At 41.5% G+C, this 25,685-nt stretch overlaps 1 protein-coding gene across 1 annotated transcript in view; it reads right to left on the reverse strand.

Annotated features, from left to right (window-relative positions):
* Positions 1–25,685, reverse strand: part of LOC139707921 (ankyrin repeat domain-containing protein 17-like) — a 46,501-nt gene that overhangs the window by 9,663 nt on the left and 11,153 nt on the right. The window contains exons 4-23 of the mRNA XM_071619915.1: positions 19,938–20,088; positions 19,233–19,380; positions 16,924–17,157; positions 14,924–15,066; positions 13,408–13,597; positions 11,968–12,159; positions 11,235–11,344; positions 10,490–10,601; positions 9,982–10,109; positions 9,396–9,530; positions 8,617–8,710; positions 6,303–7,598; positions 5,653–6,012; positions 4,755–4,900; positions 3,984–4,126; positions 3,221–3,434; positions 2,636–2,873; positions 1,852–1,952; positions 1,445–1,540; positions 967–1,083 (exon numbers count right to left, since the gene is read on the reverse strand). Coding sequence (XP_071476016.1) covers positions 967–1,083; positions 1,445–1,540; positions 1,852–1,952; positions 2,636–2,873; positions 3,221–3,434; positions 3,984–4,126; positions 4,755–4,900; positions 5,653–6,012; positions 6,303–7,598; positions 8,617–8,710; positions 9,396–9,530; positions 9,982–10,109; positions 10,490–10,601; positions 11,235–11,344; positions 11,968–12,159; positions 13,408–13,597; positions 14,924–15,066; positions 16,924–17,157; positions 19,233–19,380; positions 19,938–20,088 — 4,348 coding nt within the window. The remainder of the gene's footprint in view (positions 1–966; positions 1,084–1,444; positions 1,541–1,851; positions 1,953–2,635; positions 2,874–3,220; positions 3,435–3,983; positions 4,127–4,754; positions 4,901–5,652; positions 6,013–6,302; positions 7,599–8,616; positions 8,711–9,395; positions 9,531–9,981; positions 10,110–10,489; positions 10,602–11,234; positions 11,345–11,967; positions 12,160–13,407; positions 13,598–14,923; positions 15,067–16,923; positions 17,158–19,232; positions 19,381–19,937; positions 20,089–25,685) is intronic.

A 25,685-nucleotide genomic window follows, 5' to 3' on the forward strand; every position in this document is an offset into this window, starting at 1 on the left:
ATAACGATGAAGTGTCAGCAATAGTATTGAGAGCACATGTGATCGGGTGTTTGATTTAGCTTTATTCTATTTAATTTATTTTCATTTTTGAGACTGACCGATATACAGGGATCAGATTATCAACTGTGAAGAGTGCTAGTCAATTAAATGTCCACTGTACGCTATTGCTTCAATGGCAGGCGTTCACACTATGCTACAGATTTAGTGAGACAAACTAAACAGCAAGTCTCTTTTGATAAGAGTGACAATGTTTGTACCTTCAAGAAGGAAATCAGGATATAAAATAATGTGGTTTTGTTCATAACTAAGTGATGCACAACTATCTGGGGAAAATGCAATGAAATTGGGAAATGTGTACGAGAAACAAAATTATGATAATCATCAACAACTTATGAAATTCACAAGTTTGTAAATTAGTAAATACACAAAAATTTAAACTGAGAATGCCAGACACCCAAGGTATTGTCATAAATGCACCTGGCACATACAAAATACACATATCTTTTCCTGTCCATATGTCATGAAATACACACAAAGTCCATCAAATGCCTATACAGAACATACAGTACTGAAGTGTGATGTCATAGCCATTCATCGCCATGGAAACTGGTTCTCAACAACCTCATATAACCCAAATATCTGTAAATAACAGTTGCTTACTTTGCTCGTACCCATTTCCAACCCACTGCTGAAGCCAAATGCAAGGGTATTTTAGGCTCGACATTAGCAGTGGCCCGGAGGCCCACGGCCATCAGAAATAGATCTTGGGCCACCACTTTAAAAGAAAAGATATGTTTTGTTGGCCCGATAGGGCAATCAAATTTCCTTGTTGGGCCACCAAAACAAAAAGTTAGTGTCATGTCTTCACTAAGCTATGACAAAAAAGGTGATATCAAAACTCCAGTATGGGGTGAGAAGAAGCCACAATATCTCAACAATCTGTTGAAATCCCTCTTTTACACTTACCTTCTCAGATTCTAGCTGCTCAAGGAGAATGCTGGCATTCTTGTTGGCCTCAGCAGCCTGTCTCTCCTTGGCAACCACAATGATCTCCATGCACTGGTTGCACTTCTTTAGGAGGTCCTGCAGAACAAGAAACAGGCAAAATATGTTGTAGATATGACCTTCATTCTGACAGCTGGGTCTCCTTGCATAAAACTACGGTAACTACAATTATTGGTTACCATTAAATGAGTATACACACTACCTTTCACTCCCTTGAACAATCATATTCTACCTCCTTTACAGAATAATTTCATCAAATACTGTTTAATCGTACAGAAAATGAAGTATAGATACCAAGTACACTGTTTGAGGAAAGTGTCACTCTCCTTGGTCACACTTGACCCTTTCCATTCAAAATACACACGCAGATATGGATATGTAGGACTGCTAACAATTTGTCCCAATGGCTGGCCCTTCCAAACTGATGCTCTCAGCTTACCCTGTCTGAGATGGTGGCAATGTACCGCATGCAGTCCGTGTCTGATGGGAACTGGTTGACATGTTTCACCATCCAGCGCACAACTTTCACATGGCCCTGTAAGAAGTGGAAAAACAAGGACACCCTGAATGGTAACATTTCTTTTTCTTTTACAAAACATAAAACAATTACAAGAGTGCATATATCTACTGGTAGGTCCGTTTTGATATTCCTGTACTATATGGGTTGCTGTAGACAAGCTATACGTACAAAAACTCAGCCTAGAACAAGATCATTGAAAAAAAAATCACAATCAATCACTCAATCAATCAATCAATTAATCTCTGTGTTGTGCATTCATATTCTTTCTGTGAGACATGGAATAAAAATGAAGCAGAGTGAACCAAATGAATCATCTCCAGACTTACCTTTCTGAAAGCTGCCATCAGACAGGATACTTTTCTGTTGTCCTGGCTGTCAATGTGTGCACCTTTGTGCACCAGCAGCTGCACCACATCAAAATGACCGCCTGGAGAGAGACGAGACAAAAATAGTTCAAACAATGACACTCCAGCCAACAGGATGGCATCATCCCAAATGAATTCCAAGTGCCAAAGTAAACATAACTTAACACTCATTATTCCATCTTCCATACAAAAGGATGTCACTCTCTTTATGTTATCACATACAAATCTCACTAGTCATTTGATCCACATACGGGCCTATGCTCTTGTCATCCCCCCTCCCCCCCCCCCCCCCTCCCCGAGTGAAATCTCATTGTAATCAATAATATGGATGTTACAATGATCTAACCAAAACAAGAAGAATGCCTTCTAAAATGTAACAATACAACCTATGCATTCCCATACCATATTTCATGATGACATGTAGAGTGATTAAGTTACCCACAGGCTTTGATAAGGTTGAAAAAGTCAGGCCCGTACATCTATTATAGCGATATTCATCACAATAAATATAAATACCAAGCCTTCAGGTATGAATGATTTTGTGATCAGATAAGAGAGGAAAACACGCTAATACTGTAGTCAAATGAATGTTTTTCTCACTGTGTGTATTTTTACATCCAATTAAATCACTTTCTGAGACATGGAAACTAGACAGCATGTCAGGTCCTGCCAAACACTACGCTACACAGAAAATGCATGTAATGTCAAGAGATGAAAACTGAACGACGCAATCAATGTCACTGACCATTGCAAGCAAGCCAGAGAGAGGACTGGCCCTTCTTGTTCTTGACGTCCACTGCAGCCTTGTGGTTGAGCAGTAGTTCCACAAAGCGGTAGTGACCCTTGTCTGCCGCAATGGTCAGGGCAGTGTCTCGAGAGGACGGCACAGGAGGTGCGTTGACGTCAGCCCCCTTATCGATCAAGACGCTGCCGACATCTGCATAGCCACCTGATGCTGCCTCCATCAATGGTGTGAGGCCCGTCTGTTTGATCATTAAAAATAATGAAAGCAATTTGTTCACTTCAAAACAAATAAAACAAGTGATGTGGTTGATGCTGAAGATGTGTTGGTGTTTGCTTAAAACATGCAGCCATTTTGTTGCAAAGAACTAATGTGGGCCTGCACCTACACAAACTTACAAACAAGACTGTTTGAAAACAACTGCAAAGATTACCTATATGTGGGGACTCTAGTCTCATGTCCTATCCAACTTTTATCATCAGCTAAACAGAAATATGAAAATGCAGATAGACCATGAACCCTTTCATAGCCACATGAAACAAAATTATAAAATGGCAGACACACAGAAATATAAGATTGAACACTGACCTTTGCTCTGTGTTCCACGGTGGCTTTGCGATCGACCAGAAGAGTCACCACCTCCGTCCGACCCTGGAAGCAGGCCAGCGTGAGGGCGGTGTTTCGGTTGGTCTCGATCTGGGCGTTGATGTCACTGCCCATGTCTAGAAGAAGCTTGACCGCCGCCGTATGACCGTTCATAGCAGCCAACATGAGGGGTGATATACCCAGCTTACTTCCCGTTCTTTGAGGATGACCAAACACGAATAGAGAGGGAAAATATTTGGAAACTTAACAACTGATACAAAAGATGCCAAATAACCAAGATTTCTTTCATGCAAAATCTAAAAAAAAAAACAAATAAAAAGTTTTCCAAATTTCATATAATTGTGATACTAATCATTCCCACTTGACATCAGCAGGGGTTGAGGTAAATTGGAACACTGGAGGCTATCAATATATTCCGATTAGCGGTCAACCAAAAATGTACGCACCAATTTGTATTTTTCTACTGTAAGTCAGCACCGGACCATTTCATCTTTTACCAGCTCTCTGACAAAATATCCTCCCATCTAGGTACATAATGGAATGCAAGTTCATTAACCTCCGGGTGATCTCAGCCATCTTTCTATGAAGTAACTTAATCATCTCTGGATATATCAAATTTGTTTGTGTTTTGTTAGTGCAATCACTGCTCCATCAACTCGTCTGCTACAGACTCGATGACAAAATAGGCCTCACCTCCATTTGCTTCCATGGTATGTAAACGAAAAGAAACAAAAAAAAGACATACCTGGAGTTGATCTCTGCTCCCTTCCTCAGGAGTAACTTGATGATGTTGACGTAGCCGCCAGACGCCGCCAAGCTTAGAGGAGTGTAATCAGAGACGTTGCGGTGTTCCTTGTTGGCATTGTTTGACAATAGAAGCTCTACCACCTGAGGCATCACAAAACAAGAAGAAATTCATCTCATATGTCAAGTGCAACAAAGTTGACAGGGACATGCAAAGGCATAATCCTTCCTTGTTACATGCTATTTGGGAAAGATCAGGGCATTAGACATTGGCATCATCACCACCTACTAAACATCCAAGGAGTCAAAGGTAAAAATTGTAGATAACTAAATGACATGTTCATATATCAGCTGCTTCCGTTACTTAATTACACTCAAATCAACTTTCTTCCTGGAATATATTCAAAGTAATTCTCACTACGTAAACAAGCTTCTGTCAGGTGTGCTCAATTTATTTCTAAGAATTGTGGTGTCTGGTCACAAGTAGAAAATGATTAGTTAAGAACTTTGACCATCACCAATGACAACGATCAATAAGCCATTGGTCAAATATGTTTTCAATGATGTGCCTTGAGAATGCTCATAATAAATGCATTAAGATAGGTATGAATGGACTGTTTATATACTTCTCATTTTGTTTCTTTCAGCTATTGAGCAAACATTGAAAGTTGTACAACTCGGTTTAATGACAGGGATAAGACTGACAACTGAGAATAAGCCCACGCCTTTAGCTGAGCCAGATGTTTTTTATCATGGGAGAGGGTGAACCTACCTCGTATCTGCCTCCAGAGCAGGCAAGCGAGAGAGGAGTGTCTTTGGTACGTTCAGACTGTGCCTCTATGTCAGCATTGTGGGCGAGTAGTATCTGCACCGTCTTGTAGTGTCCGGCTGTAGCCGCTAGGATGAGTGGAGTGAAACCTGCATCGTTGAGGGTTGAGTGGAGTGGGGAGTCAAAAGCAAGAGAAGAGAATACAATCAAAATCCAAACCAACACTGGAATGCTTTGAATGAGCAAATCTACCTGAAGAATCCTGCACAGATGAGGAGTGATCATCATGGTATTTAATGTGGGGTGGTATGAGGCAGAACAGCAGCATCTTTAGCGAAAGTGTAAAAATCCCCTTACAAATTAACAAGTGTAATGTATTTGGGGATGCATCCATGCCTTGATTAAATCCATCAGGACTGTGAAAGTACCTATGAATAGGTAATATAGCCCATGGAGTCTGGGTCATCAAGCAAGTTAATGCCTCATCACGGCATAACTGAAATTTGTAAAAAATTTATGCCAATCCACAGGATTTACTTACTTTAAGGTAATCAAGGTGAATGATTTGGTAATGTTACACTCATAGTTTATGACCCAGTAGCGTGGGTATACCATTGAGTAGGAAGGCTGGCCCGGCTCGGCTATATTTGAGAATTCCATAACAAATTGTGTGAAGCTTTATCACTGATCTCTGTGTAAATACACACACAACCAAAGAATATAAACTTGAGTCAACTGTTATTGATGAGTGTACGCTTCGATGCACATATTTGCTGACAGGCACAATTCTTGTTTTTCGAAGTTTATTGTGGTGGGCATCAAATTCAATCAGACCATCCATGTTCCCCCCCCCCCCAACAGGTCTTTTTAAAGCGAGAATTCTCAAGGGTTAATGACTCGCCTTTCTTATCGCGGTGCTCGATGTTGGCTCCCTTTTCCAGCAGCATCTGAACGAGGTCGTCATGTCCCCCTGCACAGGCAATGGTCAGAGCCGTGTCGTGGTTGCTCTCAGTCTGCGCGTCGATCTCTACCGGTGGGTGTGGCATGAAGCTCGCTTGGTCAAAGCTACCAGGCGACGCTGGTGAGGGGACGAGGGCGGCCGTGGTGGAGGCCACCCCTGCCCCCATCCCCTTGGGATTGGTGCTCAGGTGGAGTGGAGGGGGAGGGTGGTGGTGGGGGATGGACGACCGGTCACACTGAGTGCCCACAGACTGGGTCTGGGGAGGTGGCTTCTTGGCTTCAAGAGGTCTCTTTTCAGGATCTGCAATGAAAACACATAAAATGAGCATTTACAAATTTCCATTCAATTCTATCTATTGCACATGACTCCCTGCAAACCCGACTGGACCATAAGTTTCATATGTATTCAAATGATGGATTTCATATACAGGAGCCCTAACGAGAGATGGTAAAAGGTAAGACTTTCCATATGCTTGCTGGCTTTTTAAAATTGTGCATTACTATTAAATATTTCGAAGTTATTGCAATTACATAAAATAGAAAATAAAGTTTAGCATGTTGATATTCTAAAAATTTAGAAGGCAGAAGTACCTCGGTGCACTTCACAGGTGTGTCCATGAGGGATTCCCATGGTTCCTGCCACGCCGGTGACACTGGCAGCACCTGTGCCAGGCGTAACTTGGACACCACCATTGAGCATCGGCTGCCCCATGCCCGCTGCTGCCAGACCACTGGGGTCTACCTGAGTCGCCGAAGACTCCACTGTGTTGAGCAGTGTGTGTACATCGGGGAGAGGTGAGGTTACCGAAGCTGGGCTGCTGGTGTCTGGCCCTGCAAGACTGGTCATGATACCAACAGCGTGACTTGCCAGCTGAGAGGGTGGAATACCAACAAGGGCTGGATTGAGTGTAGGGTTGCTAGGTAGGGTGGCCATGGTGCTTACGGAAGGGCTGCAGTTGCAGTTGCTGCTGGCGTTGCACACTTCATAGGCTGGTGGTGCTACTGACGCCGACTGAGACCCCAGACTCGGCTGTGACTCACAACCTAGAGGCTTGTGTCGTACATCAGTCTCAGCTACATCCAAGGCCTGGGTGGCACCGTCATCCTCCAGCCTACCTTCATACTGAGCAGCGGTGGATGAAACGATCCTGATCTCGCGAGTGTCGAGAGCCAAGTCGTCATCGTTATCCCCACTCTCCTCCCCATCAGATGCTGATGGAGGGAGCGGCTGCATGTACGGCGGAACCTGAACTCCGGACTGCATCTGGTTACCAGACTGATTACTATTGCTCCTAGCTACAGAAGCCGACAAGTGAGGTGGGTCCACGCCAGCAGCGCTGTTTTCCACTGGCACGGAACCCACCGATCCCATCACCCCAACCTGTGAGACCACCGCCGCCGTGCTACTCGGCACCGTAATACCAATAGGGAGGGAGACTGGAAGCGTCAGCTTCGATTCTGCCGGGTCCAGCCCCTGTCCCTGCAGCCCGTCTGTCAGCACCTTCTGCACCTCCATCCGCTGCTGAAGCTCCCGCTCCACCTTCTGCAGCTCAGCATAGATCTGCTGCTTCTCCAGGATCTGCTCTTCGGCGGTGCGCTGGTGCTTGGTGCTCGCTGCCTTGGTGATGGCCACGGCATCCAGCTTGGTGATGGTGGTGTCCGGGAGCGTCTTGGAAGCGAGGATGTTGGTGGAGGGTAGGCTGGACGTGAGGGTTGGACTGAGGATGTCGGTGTCAAGGTTCTGGAGTGGGATGGAGGGGCCTGGCGGAGCTGCTGCGGCTGAGGCCAAAGTGGTAGTGATGGAGGTACTGGCCATTCTTTGGTACAAGGATTCATCCGGTACAGAAGATAAGGCAGACATCTGCTGAGCATGCAAGAGGGATGAACCTGCAACAAGGGTGGGCAGTAATATAAAGACTCTGAATCACATACAAGCATCTATAACATGACATCTTTATTACATCACTAAAGTCTACACTATTCAAGGAGAAAGGAGTTCACAACTCCATAGCAAAATATGAAAAATATAAGATATACAAGACATAGCCTCTACCTCAAATTTTCCCTGCTAATCTGCAAACATTCTGATAAGGATCCAATGGATTCACCACAAAACACATCAGTGAAAAGGGGACACTCTTCAATAGACCATTGTGTCACATCCTACCACAACTTCCACCTATCTTGTTGCAATGTTCCTTCCTTGTACAGCACAAACACATTCAACCTTTGACACCTACAGCTCCAGGAAACATTCTCATCAAACTGTGTCCCTATACCACATCAACAAACTGCTATTCAGTCTCAGCTGTGATACACCTAATATTCTTTTTTTTTACTTCTATGTTAAAAAGTGCCATGCATCCAAGCGATTTAATAAAAACAGAATGCTTGTGTGGTACTGGTCATATCAACCATATACACATATGATCTTTCTTTGAATCATACTTCAGACTACATAATAAAGAAAATATATTCTTCATTTGTGCTTATTACCTATCTAAAGAAGCAACATGACTTCAAGAGACTTGCCAGAGTAGAGATGAAGGTAAAACAGCACCAGCAAAGGGAACTTAAACACTGCAAGTATTACAGTATACACATAATCACAGTCCCTAAAATTTGACATCAACTAACCTCCATGCATATCAATTCAAAAGAAAAACAGGTAATGCCACAGACTTGGCCAAAGTTACATTAGCTGCAGCGACAAACAAAAAGCTCGGCAACCCTATGCCTCGTAACTAAACAGATCTGTTGGAAAAATTATGACTGAAAAGAAAATACAAAAATATGCCCACTATTATCCCATCTCTCAGATATATTGTGCACCTTGAAAAATAATTGATCTATGATTTTTGTATTATACAATTATGTTTGCCATGAGCTGTACTGGTTAACTTACCACCTAACTCCGTCAGGTGCACCTGATCTGGGTGTTTATCTGGTTCCTGGGGTGGGACAACGATGGGCAGTGCCTGGGTTGGAACTCTGGACACCTGGCAAAGCAAGGAGAAATTAACATTTGTGGGTTTGATCTTAAAAGACAAGAACTGAAATATACATTCCTAGTCAACAGTTAACTCTGTGGAAGTCAAATCAATTACGGCTTAAGAAATGAGCTCTGACTTGGACACTATTTCACTTTCATGACGAGGATTGCTATAAAATTTTTGTCCAAGAGTTTACTTGACTTCTGCAAAATTCGAATCACGACTTCCACTTATAAACGATTAACTGAATATCTAAACCTGCTCTGACTGGTTATGTTACTTGGGAGGGTTGGTTTTGATCATCACAAAGTTACAGCCATCTCTCTACCTAAGCAAATATGTGCCTCTGCAAACAGAGAACACACAGATGGTAGAGAGAGCCAGAGACAGACATACATAAAATTTGATGACATTTATATGATTACAGGTTAAGACTTTTCTCCCAACTTCACCTGCCATATTCTGGCAAGTGTTACTAATTGGAAAAAATGTAGTGACAGATACTCTCAAATTGGCTGAAATGGTTTTAACATGACGAGAACCCAGCAGCTCTTCCATCTCTGACAGTCTATCAAAGGACTAAACGGCATGGTGTTGCCATCCGCTATCAAACGAACCCTCAAACTTCACAAGAACTATTTAAGTATATCAGTGTGCAACATGGCACTGCCATTAACGTCCTTCAATTTACCTCTCCCTGGTCTGGGGTAGGGGGCGTCGCCATGCCTTCTGGGTGAGAGATCATGTTGGTGGGGTACTCCAGCACTAGGACGGTCACCTCAGAGTGGCCTCCCTTGGCTGACTCAATGAGACAAGTTGAGTTGTCCTGTAGCAAGAGAGAGACAGATCACATCAATAAGATGTCTCATCATGACACATGCTAAGTTGTACATGATGCAGCAATTACCATCGGATAACTATTCAAATTCTTGGATTACAGCCAACTAATAACCATTTTTTGCAGAGCCTGAAATGAAAAACAAACGAAACTAGAGATCTGAATTACTCAGGAGAGACAGATATGTATACTTTTAACATGCTTAGGTAATCAATACAGGTGTTGCCAGCATTTGGACCATCGTATGAGTAATTAATTGATATGTCATAAGATACTGATGTTTTAACTCAGACAAAATAATAAGTATATGAAACTTGAATTTTGCACAACACCTTTCACTCAATCACTTCTGCATCATTAGATTTCTGACAAGTGCTATACAAGCAATTTGTTTCAGATGAATGAAGGGAACATAACACAAGTCAGAGATGACCCGTACCTTCAGCTTGTGGGAGGGGTCGGCATTGTGAGCAAGCAGAAGTTCCACGACCTTCAGGTGACCTCCAGCACAGGCCAGTGACAAGACAGTGTGGTCATTGTTGGTTGTTGCCCTATTCACATCAGCGCCTGTGAAGGGAACAGATCAGGATGCCCAATGGTGACTTTCCACAGACTTAATTATTCGGTCAGAAGTGGTACAATACAAACTTATTCAATAATGCCAGTCTTGAAAAGGGAAGATCCTTGCTTTTGATTTGATTACAGCATCTTTGACAGAGTACTACAAATTAAGTTTCTTCTCCCAATACTGAGCAGAACCTCCTTGGAGTATACTCGCACAACTTTCACATGAGAGGGTTACTGTATGATATCCTACAACATAAAAATCTATGCTCAAACAATTACAAACTCTCTTTCAGTCAACGATACGAGTCATTACAAGAGCAAGCATGAAGAGCAAAGGCTGGACTGTGGTCCATGTTGTCTCGGCAGTACACAAGGCATACCTTTGCTGATGAGGTACTGTACTGTGCATAGGTGTCCCGCCCTAGCTGCCTTCATGAGTGGAGTACGCCCTCCCTCTGACTCGTGCTCCTGCAGGGCAAGAGTTTGATGTTCCTGTAAGTTTTATGGGGAAACCAGCCAATTTCAGACCTTGGGTTGTCTTCTTGGTGAAGAGTTATGATGCAACAACAAACAATAATGACGAGAAACTGACTTACCATACTGCACACAACACTAGACATCACACAGACAAATGTTCTCTTAATCTTAGTTTTAAAATAATAACAATTCTATATGCAAGCATTACTAAAATCACAAAAAAAGGGACAGGATATAGGCTTTACTTCTACATGCAAGAACATATTTTGAATGATTGCAAAAATCTGATTCAATCATAACTATTCTGCTTGCATGTAAATCTTATATCACAAAATCCATCTCTTGTCTCTTTAATATAATTACAATTTTCTTCATTTTGATTCATATTTTACTCATATTATTTTATTTACTACTTACGAGAGAGAATCTGAACATTCAGTGTTACATCTAAAGAAAAACCCCACACTTTAAAGATATCTGTGGGTCATATCTTTATGATGATGTTCACAAATTTACACTTTTCTTAATTTACCTAGGTCAAACACCAGAAATGTCTACTACATAATCACTAAACAGGCTACCCATGCCCCCTAAAAACCCAAACAAACAAAGAAACAAAAGCCAGATATAAATACAAATGTCACTGACCAAGTCTGCACCATGAGCCAGGAGCACGTCCGCCACATCCGTGTGTCCATTCTCACAGGCATACGTCAGGGCTGTGTCTCCCGTGGCAGTCTGCGCATGGACGTTGGCTTCTACAAAGGAAAAAATACAGAGAGAACATCAGGGGGGCATTTCATGAAGTATTTTGTCCAACAACTTTGTCGGACAAATTTGCTCTCAGCCTATCAGATGCACGGATTTCTGTAGCTTTTAACAGTTTGTCAGATGAAATATCTGACAAAACGCTTCATGAAATGTCCCCCTGAGCTGGGAAACCTGATCAACAACAGAACCTCATACAGCCACAGTGTGCTTGGGGATTAAGTCTACACAAATCAAGTATTTCTCACATTTTCCTCTCCAGTAAATCTCCATGTGATAACTTCCTGGATTTTAACACATAATTTCAAAATGAAACTGATTTTCATAAGAAACTTATTACCTCACATGAGCTTCATGTAAACAATAAGCAAACAGCTTGGATGTCAATTCTTCTGGTTGACGGAGCACTGCCTAACAATTTTACGTAGAGCATCCACTTACACATGGTTTTAAGCGTAGTAGATGCCAGGACAACACAGAGTCTGATTAAGTATCACCTTCTGAACAGAACTCTCTATGGACAACCACACCCTGAAATTCACAGATGCTTTATGTTGGATGGCAGATTGAACAACATGTGAGACAGTCGTGTCTCAGACAGTGGGTGGCTAACCTTTGCTGAGCAAGAACTTGACGAGATCCACGTGCCCCTCTTGCGCAGCCTCCATGAGCGGGGTGGAGCAGCCCAACTCGATGTCGGCACCGACCTCGATGAGGAAGCGGGCCACCTCCAGGAAGCCCCCGCAGCAGGCCAACGTGAGCGCCGTCTCCTGGGTCTCCTCAGTCTGGGCATTGATGTTGGCTCCTGAGCAAAGTGGGCAAAGCATTGCTCCATTCGTTACTACGCAGATCAGTGTGCTGGGATATTAACACTTAAGAATGGTACAACGTATGAACGGCAGTAGGGCTCACGCACAGACATTCCAGTAAGTAAATTTTCCATCAAATTTCATCTGCCTACTTTAGCTGATGGAGCAGGGTAGAGTTAACTCTACACTGAGATTTAAAAAAACAAAAACAAACAAACCATCATAACAGCAGACCTATTGTTGATAGAGAAATGCAGTATCACTCCTTCCCTTTCCACTTCCCTTTCATGCTAAACACGATAAATATCTAGTGATGACGATTAATTTTCTCTTGAAACGGCCTAGAGCTAGGGCATCATATAATGATAAGTCAGTACTTTGTACCCTGAGTAGGAAGGAAATACCACATTTTTCAGGATGTATACCATGAATTCTTGTGGCTAAAATTACAGGGTCTAGGAAAAAGAAAAGAAAAAAACCTCAGAAGCTTGCTGATTCTGTTCAACGCAAGAAATAAGACATTATTGTTTATTTTTTGCTATGTCCTACAAATGCTTCTGACAACTGGCATACATTCTCTGATAAAATGATTACATAGAATGACATACTTCTATGCCGATATGTACACAAATGCTAGCACACTGAACAAAATATCTGACAAGAATGCTGCCATAATAGAAAATTTGCACAAGTTTTGGAGTTGATTCTAAGTTTGCTCAACAGAGTTGAATATACAGTTATGGTTGTATCAGTAACAACTCCTTATAATTCAGGAACATGAAGGCATTTTCATTCTACACTTGCATGCACTTGAACTCTGCAGTGCCACAGCAGTGATTTGGAAGTGTATTCTACTCAATCAACAACACAAGCCATCAAAAGTGCTGGGTGGTGAAGAAGGCCCGAAAAGGGTTACTGTATACGCCATATATTTTGCGAGTCTAAATTTTCGCGAATTGGGAATTCCGACGATTTCGCGAGTGGTTGAATTCGCGATCGTGGAGTCCTGCACTGAACGGAGAAATGTACAAGCGTATGTCACATTCACTTCGGGATCAGAGTCAATATTTTCGCATGTCTTTAATTTCGCGAATAGCACTCGACTCGCGAAATTCGCGAAAATAAAACCTCGCGAAATATTCGGCGTATACAGTAAATCTAGGATGGCAGCATCGAAGGGTAATTGGTCTTTAAGCCAACAAATCCCACAGCTGGTAGCAATCAGGCAAGGAGGAAAAGCAGACCTTGAGCAAGGAGCAGGGCCACCATCTCCTCGTGCCCCTCCCTGGCTGCCTCCATCAGTGGCGTGTATCCCTCATCGTTGACCTCCTCGATGTTGGCACCTCTCTCGATGAGCAAGGAGGCCAGTTTGACGTGACCTCCACACGCCGCCAGGGTCAGCGGTGACTCAAAGCTGTCGGCAGGCATGTTGACCTATTAAGCCACGAAACAAAGAAATAAAACATAATTGCACTGAATTTTTGAGTATGTGTATTGTGATCTTTTCGCCTTTTTTCCTCATTTTGTATCATACCCAAAGTTCATACATAAAAATGTCTGGCAAAGCAAATTCTGACCATTTGACACCCTCCACTGCGATCACAATTCATGCAGACAAGTCAATGGCACTTGTTGATTCTGACAGGTCGAAACCTGGAAGACATTGTCTGAGTCATGAACAGAAATGAGCTCACCGTGGCCAAACAACGGAGCACATTGAAAGAGATGTAAGCTTCGAACGGTGCATTTGACACTATGAATTCTTGCACAGGAAATCCCGTGTCAATTACTGTAAGTCGCAGGAGTCATTTGTTTACCCATGATATCATTTTCCAATTACATATCTCCTTTTATTAAAAAGTGCAAGCAGTAACTTTGCATTTGACAATAATAACGGCTTATATAGTTTGTCGATGGCAAGTGCCTGAAAGATGATCATTCCACCACTGTTACAATGTGTTGACAATCCAAACATAACTCGTCAATGCTATTAAGATCCTTTATTTACCAAAACAAATTGCGCACACTCTGGCATTATGCATTATGCCTTGTTATATGAGCTAAACATGCATAAGTAGACCTCATGCAATTCTACCTCAAATAAGCCTTAGCCTTGGTGATATAAAACAGCACTTAGGGTACTCATGCCTGTCTTGCATATCATGTAGTATACTGCATTCTATATTTTGCACTACTTACAGGGTACAACATCATAAACATTATATTTTCAGGAAAGAAAGAGACATTACTAGACTATCACATTTCCCATAGTTAACTCAACAGAAAGTTTAGTAAGAATTTGACCCCTTGCACTCACACCCTTTTGCTGTCCACAATCTAAATTTGTGGAAAATGAGACGGCTTATTTTTCTTTTTACAGCTGTAGCTGGATATTACAGACATCTTCTGGTGATGCCATTGAACTGTGTAATCCACAGATGAGACAAACCAATCCTTACAGAAGAAACAGCGCTGAATCAACACCAAGGAGGTGATTGAAAAATAAGCAAAAATAACAATATGAAAAGTCAACACACGAACATAAGACATTTTCTATCGTTTTGTCCTATTTTAAATATGCTCTTCATATCATGTAGTAAACTAAACCAGCACCTAAACATATGCATGTACATACACACACATATATACAGACACACACAAACACACAGACAGACAGACAGACAGACAGACACACACACACACACACACACACACACACACATACAACATACACATACACTGACACACATGCACACTTACCTGGGCACCATGGTCCAACAGCAGTCTTGCCACTTCCACATGCCCGTCCATGGAGGCTTCCATGAGGGCTGTGTGCATCTCATCCGTCTTGTGCTCGTGATCTGCACCGGCCTCCAGCAGGAACTTCACCATCTCGAGATGACCTATGGACGAGAGATACACACGTGAGAACATTTCTACCATAAACAATTTTCCCGATGGAATCCCATTTTCTTTGCTCACTTTTCCACTAATAATTTATATTCTTTCTGGTCAGTTTATTCTGTCTTTATTTGTTATAAACAATTTTCATCAACAGTTTGCGAGCTTTGAGTGCTGATTGGTACAGATATCATCATAGCATTGTACACATTGTCCCTAGCACAGAAAGGGTTAATTCGTATTTGAGCAGGATCGACACTCAAGCAGTGCTAGTAATGAACGTATACTACAGTTGAAACAAACTTCTAACGAGAGAAGAGACAGTAGTGACACATGGGTCACTAATTCCATTTCTAACACGAAATAATTCCATAATGGACATGACAGAAAGTATTTAATTGAGTAATAAAATAGCTGTTTTGGCAGATACAGCAATGCATACTTGCTAGTAAACTAAACACAAGCCTGTTGGTACATTAACAAGTGAACTAACCTTTCCTTACAAATTTATTTTTCGATTCAATTTTTTAGCAGTGCTTGCCTGTGGGAAGAACGAATATCTGCCGAATAACATATCTCATGGTAGTATAAATACAGTGTACTCATGTCAAAGAAATCTTGAGTCACATGTCTTCTGACCTATAAATAGAAACATCTTGCTGCCTGTGCTATTATTAGAATTTGTCAGAAATATTTCACACACTAACTTGCATTACGCATGCAAAATACGAGATTATCTCAGGCGAGGGGTTGTCCCACTCTAAAAGAGACAGAAGTCAGCTTGGTAGGAATATCTCTCTTTTCATTTTTAAATGAGAGTCGACTTCCTTGAAGTCGAAAGAGCATTTCCTTCTGATTCACACAAATACGGAGCTTTCTCTAACAACGTCACATACTTCCTCTTTGATTCATAAAAAGATAGGGAGACATTTTTTTTTTAAAAGCTGGTTTTGTTGTAACAGCAGTTGCAACAAGGTCAATCTTATTACTTCACAAGCCAGGTGTCCAACTGCTCAGGCAGAAAGCACATAGACACACACAAGCACACACCCTACGCTTCTTCTCTCAGATCAAAAGGCACAAGATATACAGGTCAACACCATGTCAATTCACTGGAAAGTTGCACTATTCCAAACATGTTGCAAATTTGGACTAATATCCTCAATCAAGTCATTCATACTGCTACATTCATGTGCATACATATGCGAGATAGATGCAGCTAACAAAAGAGGAAGCAGGCGGAGTGAATATCGTGGTGAGAGAGCAGGGAAAGAGAGTGAACGTATGGCATTTTCCCCAAGACGAGGGAAGTTGATTTTTTGTGTACACACTCAGGAAAATCCTTCTTTGGTGTTACGCAAGGCCAAGACATACCAGACAGCATGACCTAAATGGCTACTTCATGGTTACAAAAAAACAAACAAACAAACAAATAAACAAACAGTCATGTTCCATCTGAGATGATCTCATCATACTCACACTTACCAAAACACAGAGGATTTAATTTCATACCACTCATCCATATACATAGACTCACATTCAGACTAATGACCACTTCAGATCACACACTGCAATACCATTACTGCACACACACACATGTTCAATTCATGCGCACAAAACTACGCAACGTAGTGCATGGTTCCCTGAAAGTGTCACACAAATCACAACTGACTTGACCCCTCAATTCCATGTTTTCTGCTTCCAAATAACCCATCAGTGCTATGGTTTTTTAACCATCTATCAAAGTATCCCAGGTCACGTATTGCTTTCATTCATTCATTTTTCTTGCAGACAAATTACAAGAATCACAAGAATCAGGTAAGGGATCCCCTGAAAAGTTTCCCAAGGCATCCATTCACCTTTGTAGCAGGCCAGGGTGAGGGCACTCTCCTTGAACTCATTGGAATGCGTGTTGATGCCAGCACCCTTCTCCAGCAGGATCTTGGCGATGTTGACGTGGCCACTGCTGGCCGCCTCCATCAGCGGGGTGTGCCCGTTCTCATTGTGGTCCTCGATGTTGGCTCCCTGGTCCAGCAAGAGCTTGACGATCTCCTCGTGGCCGCCATTGCAGGCGTACATCAGTGGAGTGTTGCCTGATGGTGAAATATTGACCAAAAAAATACCCAAATGGGTGTGAACTTAGGACTGTGATCAAGTGTATCTGGCAAGATCATACGCAATTAGGGGGAAAGGCACCCAAAGGATCGTCAAAACTGAGAAGATGTATAAAACATATACAATGTAATGTGGTCTTTAGCACTGGCAGAATGACTCTAGCTTGTGTGTTTCCTGGTATAGTAGCCTACTATGAGTGGGTGCCAGCTAGTGGGTCCTATTGGTAAGATAGGGTTTGAATGAACACTTCCTATGGTTGTGACCAAGATCTTTGCCTCTCATCATACAATCTAGTGAAGTGGAATTAAGCAGAGAGTACTGTCCTTTAATACCAGTGAAGTGCGTCTTAGAACAGAAACAGGTGTGTATCAACCTTCTCTGTATGTACACAGACACCAATGACCTCGCAAGTAATTGGTTTTGATGAAGTGTACACAAATGTCCTAAAGACGATGTACTTGTGAAAAAAAAATGAGTCATGGTCCACTGTCATCAATCACTCTAAGAAACATGGGACCTCTACTGAAAACTAGGAGGATTGTGTGTGTGTGTGTGTGTGTGTGTGTGTGTGTGTGTGTGTGTGTATGTCATTGCAATTCTGGTGACAAAAAAAAAAAATGAGGAAAAAATAAAGAATGGTTCTAGATATTCTGGGCACATGCCCTTTCCAGGAATTTTGCATGTTCTGGCGGGATGCCAAAACAATCAAATTCTACAGGGATAAGTAAAAAGGAAAACCACCAAGACATAGCCATTATGGGGTGATACCACACATTCTTAAAATGAATGTTCATGACTTGACTGCCATGTGATATCTGTCATATATATCACAAAGACTATGTGAAAGTAAAAGGTGACTAGACATTGCTTGTCATATTTCAGAAATGAAAGAGACAGTAGTTACTTTCACTCTCAGTAAACAATTTGGTCGGCCCTACAATGGACTGTTATGTGAAACATAAGACTCTTTGGCAGAATTAGCACATCAACAAATGGGTCTCAATCTGCAGTCTGTGGCTGCTATTCACAAGAGAAATACTGCCAAAGGATAATTTCTCTCCTAGTTAATTTGTAATGGCTGCATAAAGCAGGCGGCTCCTATAGACAAGAAGTCATATAGACAAATTTGAGTTTAACTTCCAGGTGGATCCCAATTAACATTTTCAGGCTATATGGAATCACCGACATTGTAAAGAAATGTTATCAAAGGTAATGGCTTGACATGACTAGCTAAAATACAGGGAATCAAATCTCAAATCATAACATTTAAGTTTGATGCAGCATATATCTCTTCACTTCCTTTGGGCTCCTTGAAGAAATCACTCAGATGATGTAATGGATGAACACATAAACCCGTTCCCTATATACATGATTCATACAGATCAACACCCAATCAATATGGGCTGGAAGAAGAGAAACAATGGTTTCTGTTTGGACATTTTAAAAAAAAATGACAAGAAGGATTTATATCACCTCAATTTATCTGCACTGTATCACATAATTAATTTGATTGAGGTAATTCATTTGATCTAAATTCCCAATGATCATATAGTTTTAGGGGTTCTCCCCCGGTGATTGGCATCTGTTCCTTACAGAGCTCCTCCTCAGTATGCTATATTCTGCTAGTACATGTTAGCATGTCACAACGATCAGCAGAGACGTGAGACTGCAGGAGATGCTAAGCATGTGTAGGCATACACAACAGACTAGGCACTGCTGTGGCACAGTGTATGATAAAATATTGATGTATTTTCTTGGCTTAGCCTAATGAGAAATGGCCCAGCTTGTCAATCAGAATTCATGAATGAACTGAGCAGAGTAAGATGCTGCATGAGGATGGATGAGCAGACTTAATTTGTCATTGCCAAGTCTGGGATCATCTTGGGATGAAATTTTGTGTGACCTTCGAACAATCCTCTCATGCATCAGGATCAGCTTTGTGCCACACTATAAAGGAATTACATAATATAGTGAAAAGTGGGAACGGGTTCATCATTCAGTTCGCCAAGGTGTAGCGTTTGCATGCCTGTGATCAAGGTGGACACAAATTTACCTGCACTGGACTGAGCATTGGTGTCAGCTCCGTACTCCAGGAGGAGTTTGACGAGGTCCACGTGACCCGCACTGGCCGCCTCCATGAGGGGCGTGCAGTCACCCTTGCTGCCCCTGTCCTCAACATTGGCATTCATCTTCAGCAAGACCTGCAACAGCAAAGAAAGACATGGATGGCTGCCGGCGGAGGTACAATGTAAATGTAGCCACGCAAAATTCTGTGAGACGCATAGCAGTACTCGCACATTCAAACCATTCAAACATGTGCACCCATGCAAGCCCATCACAATCAAAAATTTTCCACAACAAATCAACCAAATATGGAAAGAGACTATATAGATGATGAGAAATAGTCAGATAACATCTCAAGAATATATCCTATTCCTTTCAAACCCCTTTGTACACATAGTAATTATTTCACATTATGATGTTCAGAGATGCCAACTACAATGGAAGAGAAGGCCTGATATAAATCTACATGAAACTACTTTGCACATGAAAGGACCTGAACTTTGTTAGTTTTTTTTTTTTTTTTTTTTTTGATAGACTTATGCCTGAAAACTGGCATCCCTGGATGTTACTAGCTGTAAGTACTAACTTCAGAAATGCAGCTGAATTAGGTTCCCTTCTTAAAAATTGCAGCATAGAATGAACAAAAGCCACATCAAAGAATGGGCCTTCACCAATTGTCCAGGGGTAAACTTACATGGGCGAGTTCAAAGTAGCCCCCGGAGCAGGCCAGGGAGAGCAGGCTCTCTCCCTCTTCGTTGGTTTCCTGGATCAGCTTGTCATCCTCTCCTCCTCTTCGCGATGGCATCGGATCTGAGGAGGAGGCCACGGCCCCAACAGCTGGCAACCTGGAAGATGCGAGGAACACAAGATGACAACATTGGGCCAAATGTTATCTAGGGCACTTGCTGTAGAGTATAGTACCACAAATGTACTTCATTGTCGTAGACAGCTACTGTATACCGAATTCCATGTTCATAGTGATACAAATATATCAAAAAAGTGGCCTAGACAAAGTTACGGTAATACAAATGATTTTTTTTACAGAAGTTGACAGTTCATTCAATGACTAAGTTTTAGGGCTAATGCATAGCATCCTCTCATGGTACTTTAAATAGGGAGCTCAATATGATGTGAGGGATTTTCATACCTATTTTCTATTCTGCTGTAGGGTATACTGCTTCTGACTACAATTTTACGTCACTGTATAAACAGCTGCAAGGTTACAATATCAAATATTGTGTTCTCGTTTTGGGCAAATTTCAGGGGTTTCATACATAACAGTCACTCTTTCTTTCTCTCCCTCTCTCTCTCATACTCACACAGACTAACACAGACACAGACACGCAGACACAGACACACACATTTGAACTCTCGCTTTAAAAAGTCACACTTAAAAGAATTTCCATTCTACTTAAATATTTCAGCATGAGTCACAGAATGACTCATAGAGACCCACTAACAACAGAAGACTAATGCAGCAGAATGAAAAGTATGTACACTGTAGGAAGTTCTGATAACTGTAGAAGATGCTGTAGTTCATTGGTCAGTGTACACTGACTTCCTGTAATTTGATCTGAAACTATGAATTTTCTGCACAATATAAAGGTTTACTTCCAATTTGCATGTACAGACAAAATCTACATTTTCACTACCTGGTGAATTTACTTCCTGTACAGCTTTGAAATTGCCAATAAAGCCAGACCTCTCACGGTGTATAAGTACACCACATGTTCACTGCGGCTTCCCATTCTTGTGTATACCATCAAGTATTTCGAGCATTTCAATTTCAAGTCAGCATTCTTAAGCATTTCCACAGCAACAGCAGCAGCAGGGATGGGTACATTATCAGAGGTCCCAGTCTATTGTGAGAGGGATGGGAGCCAATTTTTTGCACAAAAAACCAATATCACCTGCCTCGCAAGATTTCAGCACTCTGTTAAATGACTTATGTGAGCTGTTTTCATGTCATTTTCCCCACTTTGTTCTACCTGCCGTGCACGAAATAAGACAGCTACCCTCTCTTTCTCTTCTCACCCTCATAAATTGCACGGTCGGCAGCGGACTTTAAAAAAAAAAAAAAAATTCCCTGCCGCTAGAAGCACACACACAATGTAATATAACATAAAGTGCCCTCACCCGTACCTACTCAGCTGCTTTGACTCTGGACTATAAATAGATCTTGTAGACTAATCGTTGCAGAAAGCCATGAGTGCTACTTTACACGCAGTGGAAGCTCTACAAAGAATTATTGGTCGTTTATCATCAGTTTAACTGAATGTCAGCCACACAATGCACTCAATTACATATCAAAATTTATGATAAGTAATGAAATATTTCTCTCTGCATACACAATGCGCTCTCACACAAGTAAAGTGAATGGACATTACTTGAAAGTGAACTTATCAAGGTTTGAAATGAATAGCTACTCCCAAATCCTTAAAAGAAAAAAGTCACTGTTGCTTATTCATTTTGTCTCTTCAGTTTTGCAGATTTTACTAGTAGTGAATCATTTTTCACTGCACAAGTTTGGCTACATGCTATAATCTACATAATTATTTTTATAATAATAACACAATATACTTGTTTATTAGCAGATTTTACTTTTTGACAATAACTTGCAGTTAGCTCCAGCAAATCTATGCTGTACATGAATAAACCAGTGTCTTGCATTCTAAAAATGAACAATTACACTTTCCTAAATCTGAATTAAAGTTCTGTATTATAAATACTTTCAAGATTGGGGGGGGGGGGGGAGAGAGGTGGGATTCTCTCAGACAGAAAGCACACAGATACATGTAAATGTAGCTAAAAGTGCAGTCAGTATCACAGTCAGATTTTTCTTTACATCTCGTAGTGGATAAGGCAATTTACTTTGCATGATGCACAGGCTCAGCTCATGATAAAGCATTCAATCTTGACTACTACAATTTGTACAAAGTTACACACCTTTCAGTTTTGCCATTGTTTCTCTATCTATTATATCTATTTCTCCATCTATCTATCTACCTACTGATCTATCAATCTATCTTTTACAATATTCATATAAACTGACTACCATCTGTATGCAATGTGTCATCATAAAATCATGGGAACTTCTGGGCATGAACAGGGATTTGTACTAAATGCTTACATTTGTATCCGATTTATATGCTGTAAGCAATTGTTCCTGAACCGATTTCCTACAAATGATAATGATATTGGTCTTCTTCTATCATCAGTTTATTCTCTGGAATTACATTGTAACACTCCAACCCCTGGTATTCTCAGGCAATGAAGGTGAGCAACTACCAAAAGTGAAGTTATCAGCATATCAATTTACTACATGACGCTCATAGGTACATGTACATGTATGTTACATTATATGTACATACACATACATGTACATTCTACGTAGAAGAAGAGCTTGCTCAGGAAAGATACATGTATGGAGCCAACAATGTAATTCAAAAATAAAACAAGGAATATCATAACATACATGTACAAATGTATAACCTTACTAAGGAAATATGTGGCTAGACCACACCAGCATTTTGATGTTCCGATACTGAGGGACCCAGTAATTGCTGCAAACATGATTTATTCTCTGGTGTTTTTATTTATGCAAATTTTGTGTGCTGACTGTTATTCGCATATATATTATATGTATTGCCTCCTACACTGGTGTATGACAACAAAAAAATCAATAATAAAGCAAATGAAATGAAAATGTTGTATAACATATCCGTTAAGGTGGGAAAATGGGGGGGGGGCTTTCGCTAAAAAAACAAAAAAGAAAAAAGTGGTGGTAATTCTCTGACACTCTGTTAATGAGGTTCTCTATCCCGAATTCAACCATTTGCAAAATTGGCTTGAGAATCCCAATTTGCTAAATATAGTCAAGAAAGATACAGGTACATGGCATCATAGTAAATAGTCCCACAAATGGACATCTCATACTGTGTTACACTGTGCATCGTCCTGTAGCAAGTTGCAATCCTTTACGTCGCGCTACTTCACATGACCCACGTTTAAATAGGCCTCGTATCATAAATGCATGCATGGCCAACAATTGTAACTCACAACGACTGCATCTACAGCAGCAAACCACCCAGCAACTGTACAGTAAGTGATATGTCACTTGCCTTCACTGAGTTTCACAGGGCATTACTCTGAGATCCCATGAATGAAAGTAAGAATCACATCAGAGGGCCCTGGACATGTACACTACATGAGGATTAATACATGTATGTTCATTTACAATTCACTGCTGAGGACAAGTGGCAGACAAGACAAGACACTTTGTCTCTTCTGTTATGTTTTGTTGTCTTTGTGTGTATTTTCTTCTTTTTTTTTAGTAGGAGGAAGGTACCCTACTTTATGTAAATCATGGTGTGTACATGTACATGTCTGAGGGGCCTTTTGCTTCAGCCAAGTACAGTTACTGTACATGCACATCAAATTTCTTATCGCACATCATCATGTACTCTGTGCATGTACATGTGTACATGTCTGCCAATTTACATTAATATAATGTGCGTACAACTTGAATAAGGAACCAATGTGGTTAGTGGAATCAAAGAAGGAACCAAGAAGCCATCAAGGTCCCGGGGTATCACACATGACATGCAAAATGCAGCCCTGAATGGCAGTCATTCATTCACCCAACAACAGTGTTTGTCAGACTGATTAAATCATGTATTGTAGAGGAAGGAGGCTGCCTAGGCGTCTTGCCGCATGCGAGCCCAGAGAGAACGCACAGAGGCCCCAGACGAGACAGTCGACACACTTATCATACTCTGTCAAGAACCAGTCAGTAATGAGGGCGAGAGAACAGCGTTAACAAGAGCACTCGCTTATGCTGCATGCAGAGGTGCTCATAAGAACTGCAGATGAAATAGGCCAACGCTGCAGTGGTGTGACTCACGAAATATATGGAAAGACCAATATTAAGAAAACAGATGCACATGCACCAGAGGCAATGTACATGTACACACCCTAATTCATGCTGACTTCTCTCTCAGTACAATCAGGCATACACTGCACACTCTGTTTTTCACCTACACATTGTACATGTTCTTAACAAAGCAAAGCTGCCTTTGAAAGGTATTCGAAAACTATGTACCATTTTCTTTGACAGACCATGGAGCTCTGATGGTCAGACAATATCACATGGCTGATGGGAAATATAAACTTCTTTTCCCCACAATCAGGATGCTTGCACAATGTCATATCTGTACAGCCACTGGCTCAAGATTTGGTCATAATATATTTATGACACGCTTGCATACAACAGTCATGTACATCACATGCAGATTAGCTTTTTTCTCCTGACTGGCTACACCAATGAAGATTTCCAAACCACAACACCATAGCTCCACATACCACATGAATTAAACAGTAAGAGCAGAAGCTTTCAACTAAACACTTCTGGCTTACAATTGTTGCCACACATGGAAATGGCACAAAATCCTTGAAGCTGTCTCTTTTTAGTGCCAATACGAGCCAATTTGGAGAGAATCGTTTTGAGCGGGGCAGATTTACATGTAGCCATCACTTAGTGCACCTATGTGCGTGATATTAGGAATGCTACATCACATTGCTATCAAGCGTTCCACATGTACATGTGCAAAACCAAACATCAATGATTTTATACAGAGCAGAATGTGGACAGACAGAGAGAGAGAGACAGAAATAAGAGACGGCATGTTCCTCATTATGAAACTCGCTACAAGTCAGATGAAATGCCACATCACAATTAAATGTGCACACTGTTAATATGTGCTATTGTGTATGCAATCACACTGACCAAAGTAGTATCGATGTGCATGCATCAATGTACCTAAATGGCTGTCTTGACGGTCAGGGCAACTTGCCTCACTGTCTTTTAAATAGGTATTGAGCAAAGCAAGCAGAAGAAAGGAAAAAAAGGGTGGGCACGCCTTTCATTCTGCTGTCTCTTGCTCCTTGCTCTCTGAAAAGCCTGGCAAAACCTTGGCATTCACCAGCAGCTCCCATGAGTTGGTGACTTGAGTGAAAAAATAATCACTGCAGGAATGCCTTGGGGAAAGGGCAATACACTCTGACATGACCTTGGTACTAAATAACCCAATAAATGGGACTATGCGTGGAGGCCTGATTAGATCCCTGTCCACATGACCTCTGCTCGGTCTTTTCCCACACTGATCCAATGACATGGCTTTGTAGTTGGGTAAAATACGCCCCCCCCCCCCCCCCCCCCCACCCAACCTTCTCTCTTCCCATCTCCCCCTCTCTCTCTCTCCCTCACTACACCTTTCAGAAGCTCTGTGCATACTGCCACCAACGGTATGCCACACATCCTTTCCCCAATGCAGTCATAGTTAGCTTCATAAATGCTGGCAGACATACACGGTATACTACTAAACACTTCTACTTGCAATGAACTATGCCAATGCTCACCCTACATCCATGCACATACATGTAC

Source organism: Diadema antillarum, unplaced genomic scaffold, assembly GCF_040938485.1.
Source record: "Diadema antillarum isolate AM-2024a unplaced genomic scaffold, OU_Dant_1.0 seq00001284_RagTag, whole genome shotgun sequence".
NCBI lineage: Eukaryota > Metazoa > Echinodermata > Echinoidea > Diadematoida > Diadematidae > Diadema > Diadema antillarum.